Source organism: Antrostomus carolinensis, unplaced genomic scaffold (genome assembly GCF_000700745.2).
Source record: "Antrostomus carolinensis isolate BGI_N321 unplaced genomic scaffold, ASM70074v2 scaffold47212, whole genome shotgun sequence".
In the NCBI taxonomy this organism is placed as follows: Eukaryota; Metazoa; Chordata; class Aves; order Caprimulgiformes; family Caprimulgidae; genus Antrostomus; species Antrostomus carolinensis.
Window position 1 is genome coordinate 1 of NW_010299713.1, and position 7769 is coordinate 7769.

At 49.7% G+C, this 7769-nt stretch overlaps 1 protein-coding gene across 1 annotated transcript; it reads left to right on the plus strand.

The window, feature by feature from the left end:
- Window positions 1-1939: 1939 nt before the first annotated feature.
- Window positions 1940-7586, plus strand: LOC104518400 (beta-soluble NSF attachment protein; the record flags this gene model as incomplete). Its single annotated transcript, XM_010162881.1, has 8 exons — window positions 1940-2051; window positions 2805-2921; window positions 4059-4105; window positions 4230-4307; window positions 5330-5385; window positions 6334-6418; window positions 7150-7254; window positions 7518-7586. Coding segments are annotated over exons 1-8 (669 nt in total), but the record flags the coding sequence as incomplete, so codon positions are not given.
- Between the last annotated feature and the right edge of the window lie 183 nt (window positions 7587-7769).

A 7769-nucleotide genomic window follows, 5' to 3' on the forward strand; every position in this document is an offset into this window, starting at 1 on the left:
GGGGTTCGCCCTGGGGGGGGCTGGCCTCTCCCCTTATCCCGGGGAGCACCCTCACCCCGCCGGACAGCAGCACCCCAGGGCTCTCATCAGGCTGCTGCGAACGGTGCTGGGGCGAGGCTGAAACCCCCCGTTCTCCTTGAGGCCTTTTGCAGCTCTGAGGGGGATTTGTACCAAGCTCAGGGTTTTACAGATGATTTTCTGCCCAGCAGAGCTGTGATCCCCTTGCAGCACTGAGCCCGTGGCTCATAGCACAGAGACCCTCTGGAGGGGTGGGCTCGCTGGTGGGAGCCATACCCCCAGAAAATGGCAGAGCTTCCTTTTTACTGGATCTTTTTGTGCAAAAGTGGATATTTCTGGGGGTGAAAGAGCTGTGCCTGCAAGGGTTCTGAAAAACCAACAGTTTTTACCACCTAGATCTTGGCCTTTTTTTTATTATTATTTCTAAGGAAAGAGCATTTATAGAGTGATGCTCCCACAGAGGCCTTGATGTTTCTAAATAACAGCCTAGAAAAATCTAGTGCCCACAGCCTTAAAAGCAGAAGTTTTAAAAATAAATTCCTTTCCAGCCTCCGGCAGATTAATCAGGCAGGACGTGCTCCAGGGGCGTAATCCGGGTGGCAAATTACTGAAAATCCTTGGAGTGAACTGGTAGAGATTTTGAGAGGCAAATTTTTCATTTTCTTGAGCTAAAAATAGATGCAAAAAAAAAATTGCTTTTAAAATGGAAGAAAAGGTGGTAGGTGACTTCATTCCCAGCATCCTCCTGGTGAAAGGGGTGCCGAGGCCGCTGAGTGCCCAGCCAAAAGCGTTATCGATGGCCAGGCCTTTTCCTGAAGAGCTCCATTAGCTTGCACAAGTGCTTTTGGTTTTTATGGTTTTTTGAGACTGAAAGGCTGAAAACTATCCCATTTTGGATGCCTTGCAGGGTGTAGTGTTACCTCGTGCTGACTCCTTTGGCTTTAGTTCCTGCAAAAGGCAGCTTTCAAGAGTAGGAAAGAGTCGTCCAAAAAACCTGCCTGTGCTTAGAAATTAAATGTGGTTGTCTGCCAGAAGAAGGAAGGGAAAAAACAATGGCAATAATAAATGTTTTCATCTCCTTCACTCCAGCCTTTTCTGGAGTCAGGAGGACTGTGTGCTACAGAGGGCAGTACCGAGCTTGCAGGACTAAGTCCGTGAAGAAATCTTCATTTAATTAACAAAAATATTTAACTCTCAAGTTAATCTTCTGGTTTGGAGAGCTGAGTTATGCTACTGAACCCCATCAGTGAGACTTGTGTTGAGTTGTTCTTTCGCAGCCAGTTGTCTAGGATCTCTTAATTTTTTTATTTATGTTCCCTAAATGATGCAGTAGTTTGTTACGTACTAGAGTTTGCTTTTTATGGGTGTTTTTGCTGAGTGTCTTATGAGACTCTTACGAACCAGCTGCTCCTGCCCAAAAACGAGGGACCTGAGTCAAAGAGCAGATGGGGGGGTTGCTCCAGGCTCCACACTTTTGGAACATGCCAAAACCTTAAATTACCACTTCAGGAGTGAGTTTCATTCTGCTTTCCTGTCCCTGCCTTACGCAATGAAAACTCAGCCTCCCATTTCTAGCAAGGGCTTGGTTATCCGGTGCCTGCCAGCTCCGCCTGCTGCCTGTTCGCAGCGGGGCTCAGGGAACCCCATTAGGTGCCAACCCAATTTCTCCCACCTCCACCGTGCGTTGGTAACGAGCTGCCATCCCGTGGGAGACAGTCTGGTGAGGGCAGGGGGTTGCTCATCCCCCAGATTCAGGTTTCCCCTCTCTGAGCAGAGTGATGCTCACCTTACATTTTAAAATTAGGGTGATCAGCCTCATCAAGCTCAGAGGGCCCATGTCACCTGAGCACAGGGGCTTGCAACACCCCAAGCCCCATTTCATCTCTTGGCCCCTGTTTTGGGGCTGGTGTTTCATTCCACCATGGCATCAGGGGCTTTCTCGCTGCGTTTCAGGGGCAACACCAAGGTGGAGGAGGCCTGTGAAATGTACACCAGAGCTGCCAATATGTTCAAGATCGCCAAAAACTGGAGTGGTGAGTCCAGCCCCCGCCGCTGTGGGGGCTGTGGAGGGGTTGCTGATGCTGGGGTGACCCACGAGTGCTCCAGCATCTTCCTGCAAATTATTGCAGCGGAGTTTTACATCCCAGGCTGTTTCCATGGGGATGGTCCCTATGGTGATGCAATTCCTCTGCTCTGCCCAGCCCTGCGATGATTTAAATATTGGGAGGGTAGGCAAAGTGGGGTGACTTGAATGTTCCTGGTGTTAAATTAGCTGGGGTGCAGTTTACCATTTTAAATGGAAGCTAGGGAGTCTGCAGGGAAGCCTGCTAAAGGGGCACTCCCCTGGGTTTGCTCTTCAGCAAGGAGATACCTTGGGGTGGGATGTCAAAGCCGATGGATATTGAGATCCAAGGGATCCCCCTTGCTGATCCAGTAGTTGCAGGGTGCATCCAGTAGCGAGGATGAACACACACTGCCAAGGGCGAGCGTGCAGGTGGGATGAGGCTTTGAGCAACCTGGTGTAGTGGAAGGTGTCCCTGCTGATGGCAGGGGGGTTGGAACTGGATGATCTTTAAGGTCCCTTCCAACCCAAACTGTTCTGTGATGCCCCCCTGTAGGGATGGGCTCAAACCCCAGCAGACAAGCAGGGCCTGGGCACAAACAATTTGGGGTTGTTGCCTCTCTAAACCTCTCTGGGTTCTGGGAAGCGACGTGTGCTTTGCCGTTTCGCGATGATCATTGCCCGGTTGGGGGGTACATGGGGTGGGTGTGCGCTTCTCTCCCAGCTGCAGGAAACGCGTTCTGTCAGGCGGCCAAGCTGCACATGCAGCTGCAGAGCAAACACGATTCGGCCACCAGCTTCGTGGACGCGGGGAACGCCTACAAAAAAGCGGACCCGCAAGGTAAGGGCAGCAAATTCTGGGGTTGCTTCTTGCAGAGCTGCTTAGAGGCAGAGGAGGGGGCGTGCCGAGGCTTTTGGTAGTCACAGACTCCACAGGGTTGCAGACTACTCAAAAGCCATGATACCTTCTGGACTTCTGCTTCTCCAAAATAGGCTTTCAGATGATGTTTGCTCGTCAGTATCGCCTTGTTCTGCCCTGTGGATCGGCAACATGTAGAGTGTCGTCTCTAGGTGATCTCTGGCACTTTGGCTTACGCTGCAGAGCACTGGTTGGGAAGCTCTGTGCCTCGGCAGCTTCCCTCCTGGTTTAGCTTGACTTAGGAGACATACTCACTTCTTAAGGAATACTTAAAGCAGATCTTGGGTCTGGATCACAGTGGGATCCCTGCCCTTAGCTCCAGCCCTATTCCCAGGGGTTTTCCTGGGGCAGAGAAGAGGCGGGAGGAAAACAGACTGACCTTTGATGGGGTGAGGATAAAGGATCTGGATTCTTTAAATCTGGTTGTAAAGAGCAGGATTGTGGTTTTCTGGAAGACCTCTGATTCTCCTTGTCCTAGCTGAGTGTTTGGAAACACACCAGCCAACCCAGCAGCATTACCCATGCTTTCCTGTGCCAGGGGGCTGGAGAAACTAGCTCAGGGCTGATAATGCTGTTTTGTAATTGTAAAACCCCCAATTTTCCTAGAAAATGGCAGCCCCTGCGTGTTTATGAGATTGGTATTTTGTATTTTGCTCTCTTTGAGGATGCAGCCTGACAAACCCAGGGTAAAAGTCATTTGTATTTTTGCCCATCCTATTTTTTGACTGTTAACCTTTCAGCATTGGAATTTCTGCCTGAGCAAACCAGCAGGCTCTTGGTGAGATGGGGGTGTTGGCACTGGGTGAATTGGGATTAGATCTGCAGGTGCAAAAATGTGGGGGATGTTACATCTGTAGGTCTTAGGGCTTGAAAATGTTACGTCTGTCATTCCAGGTATATGTAAATGTGTGAGTAGATACTTACTTGAGAAGCTGGTGTGTGGTCTGATGAAGAGTAGTGTTACTGAGATCTGATTTTTGGAGGTGGGGGGAGGTCTTGGGCTGGGAAGTGTGACATGCTGGCTGACTTTGTTGTTTTTCCTGAACACTCATGCTGCAGAGGCCATCAACTGCTTAAATGCAGCTATTGATATCTACACCGACATGGTAAGAAGCTGCACTGGCAGCTCGTGGACCGATGTGTTTGTAAGAGATGCAGCTTGGTAAATGCTGCGTGTGTGCTGGGCATGGGGGGAGCTCCCATCTCACATCCAACCTCTGCCTTCTCTAGGGGCGATTCACGATCGCTGCCAAGCACCACATCACCATTGCGGAGATCTACGAGGCCGAGCTGGTAGACATTGAGAAGGTAAGGATGCTGGGCGCTGCCGGTGCTGCTCTAAAAAATGGCTCTGCGGGTCGTGGGCCAGCCGCTGCATTTCCTTCCCTGGCCAGAGCAGCGCCGAGCTCAGCACGGCCAATAAAACCCATCTCCCGTCTGGCACCGACCAGGTTCTCTACGTAGGTGCAAGTCACCTGCAACTTGAAATCAGTGTTAACGGGGCGAGCGATGATTTTCCCAGCCGGGGTCTCTCACAGGGCAACCCTGACCCTTCCACGTGCCCCTCTGCTGAGCCACAGCACAGCAGGGCTGGCAGAAACACCTGGGTGAGAAACCTTCTCCACTGAAGTGGTGTTTCCCATTGGAAAAGCACGTTGGGAAACTTGCAGGGCAGTTTTATCTCTCTTTTCTGAGGCACCCAAAGGAAGCTGCTAGTACTTTTATTTCACAGTTCAGCACCAATCCTCTCTCGTTCCCATAACCAAGGACCCCGAGCAGGAATCCTGCAGCAGCTCAACTGGCTGCAAATCTGCTCAAAGTTTGCAGAACAAAAATTTGTGGTTTCTAGATATTATTTTCTAGACAATGTTTGCATCTTCAGCTCCAACTTCATTGGATCCTGTCTGTCTCTGTTAATGACTTCAGTGTTGCCTCTCCACCCGCAGCCCCACTTAAATCAAGCCCTGCTACGTCAGGACTGTTCTGTTAAGCAATTTATTGTGGCAAACCTGGCAGAAGCTTTGTTGCACTGTGATTATAAGTGTTTTTAGTCATTACCTCCAGAGTAGTGTCACCTGTATTAAATCTGCACTGGAGTTTGGGACTCTTGACAAGTTCATGGTCAAATTTCCAAGGGCAGCCTCATGATTTGAGCATGCAGGGGATGCCTGGCAGTGCCTTCGCTCCACCAGAAACCCTGTGGTGTGCTGTGCCACTGCTCCCTTTGTGCACAGAACGGAAAAGCTTTGGTGAAAGCAGAGGCTGTGCACTGATCTGACCGAAAATTGTGCTTCAGAAGTGGCATTAAAGTGCGATGTTTCTGTCCCCAGGCGATTGCACACTACGAGCAGGCTGCAGACTATTACAAAGGAGAGGAGTCTAACAGGCAAGTGGTCTTTGTGAAAGAGTCACAACAGGGAAGGGCTGGAGGTGGGCATTTGTCCTGGGTGACCCACATGCTTGCACACCTTGTCCGCTGGCCTCTTCTAAAATGTCCTTTGGTGCGATGCCCAAGTCCAGCTTAGACAGATTCTGTTTAAGGCTCTCGTCCTGCATGCAGGCTTGTCTGGTTTGGCCTGACTGTTTTGGGTGCAGAGAAAGCATGGAGTGGTTGAACGGTGTCTTGAGGCCAGGTCTGTGCTGAGCTGAAGGTTTTCGTGCAGCGCCGTGGAGAGCAGGGACTGCGTCTGCTGGGCAGCCTGGCAGCCTGCTGGGAAATCTTGGGGTGCCAGTGAGCTTAGGTAACTGCAGACTGCCTGCATGCTTCACCTGGAGAGGTCCTCAAGGGGAAACTACCTTTGCCCTGGCCTGCTGGAGCTCAGGCTGCTCCCTGGACACAGCTCCTCTCCTTTTGCAGGGCAGCCAGTCCATACTTCTCAATGCCTGCTCCCAGACAGCCTCATGTCAGAGGGGTGGACCTGAGCACAAGGCACTATTCTCTTGCTGGGGTTTTCTGGTAAATCCCATGGTACCCCTCAGCTGGGGATCTCGTGTGAGCCATAGCCCTGTGTACAGCCTTCTCACTTCCACTCCAGCTGCACGGGTTGTGTGGCATCTCTGCCTCAGAAAAGCACGTGTGGTTGGGTAGAAGAGCTTTGGATTGCAGTGGTGTGGTAAGATGGATGTCTGTGCCAGCAGGGGCTGTTTCTGAAACTGACTGACAAGGAGAAGCAGCGCACACTAAAGTGTGCCTTTATATCTGTTTTAATTTTGACTGTAAAAACAACAATTCCCTAATTTGCAGCTGGTAGTACAGGTAGTGCTTGGAGGTGCCAGGGCGTGGATTTGTTTTTCCCCAGGACACAGTAACTTACTGTAACGCTATTGATTGTAGCTCAGCCAACAAGTGTCTGCTGAAGGTGGCTGCCTACGCCGCACAGCTGGAGCAGTACCAGAAGGCGATAGAAATCTATGAGCAGGTGAGGATGTGTGCTTCATCCTGTGGGGCAAACACTGATTGAAAATGAAAAGTGGGTCAGTGTGTCACTCTCACAAAACTGCCATGGCCTAGAAGTGCCTGATCTTACTTATTTCAGGGCTGATTATGCCTTTACGAGACATGGTTTGCTCCTTTGCCTTAAGAGTTGCTTTAACTTATCAAAGGCATTTTTTTTTCCCCTGAATTCTGTTGTTTCTAGAGAAAGGCTGGGGGAAGCAGGGGAAAGGAAACCTGTATAATTACACTTTTGATTGTATTTACAAATATGTTTGGCAGAAAATTTCTCCCCAAATCTGTAAACCTGATTGCTCTGCCTTTGTGCCAGGTAATTAATTACCTGGGAATACTTGCAGCGCTGCTTTTGTGCTTCTGGAGGGTTAATACTGGAGCAGGTTTTAACTGAGCTGACTTTCTTTCCCCTTTCTGCATCAGATGGGACATACTGAGGTACCAGTGTGGTACCTCTGAACTGGTGCAGCAGCTCCCTGGGAGGACGGGCTGCATGGGTGCACTCTCACCGCTGCCTGCGAGTTTGTGACTTCACTTAGGATTAGTTACAAACCTGTCTGGATTTCCAACAGCTTTTTCTACAGACCCTGGCATTTTATCTGTGGTTTTTATTCGCAGACAGCCCTGTAGTGCTGTCCTGTTTTTAATTCAGTTCTCACTGATGCGGTTTTCTTTCCCAGCTCAGTATCTTTTTGTGCCTAGGTTGGAACAAACACGATGGATAATCCTTTGCTCAAGTATAGCGCAAAAGAGTATTTCTTCAAAGCTGCTCTGTGCCACTTCATCGTGGATGAGCTGAACGCCAAGGTCAGTGGGCTCAGAGTGGTTATCCCAAACTTTCTGCATCTCTCTTAATCTACTCTTGCTGGCTGGGATGCATTCTTGCATGCACAGGGATTTGCGTGGCTGTTGCACAGACTGAAGCTGGAGGTGCCATAACGTCAGACTGGATTTACTGTGAACACATTCCCAAGCTCTCTGTGCTGTTTTAGGATTGGAATGCAAAAATTGAAATAAAAAGCAAGTAGTATTGCGAGAAATGAGCCTAAAGGTTGTCTTCTCTCTTTCAGCTTGCGCTTGAGAAATACGAAGAAATGTTCCCCGCGTTCACAGATTCACGGGAGTGCAAGCTATTGAAAGTGAGTAAAACCAGCATTAAAATAATAGTCATGCTTGAAAATGCATACTGCCCTTTACTGTGTGCTTTGTCACCTTGCCCTAGATTCGGTCAGTTACACATTTTAGACGGCATCAGACTCACTTTGCATTGGGTTTGTATTGTGGAAGTAATAGCTGGGAGGAGTGGCTGACATGCCAGAGGC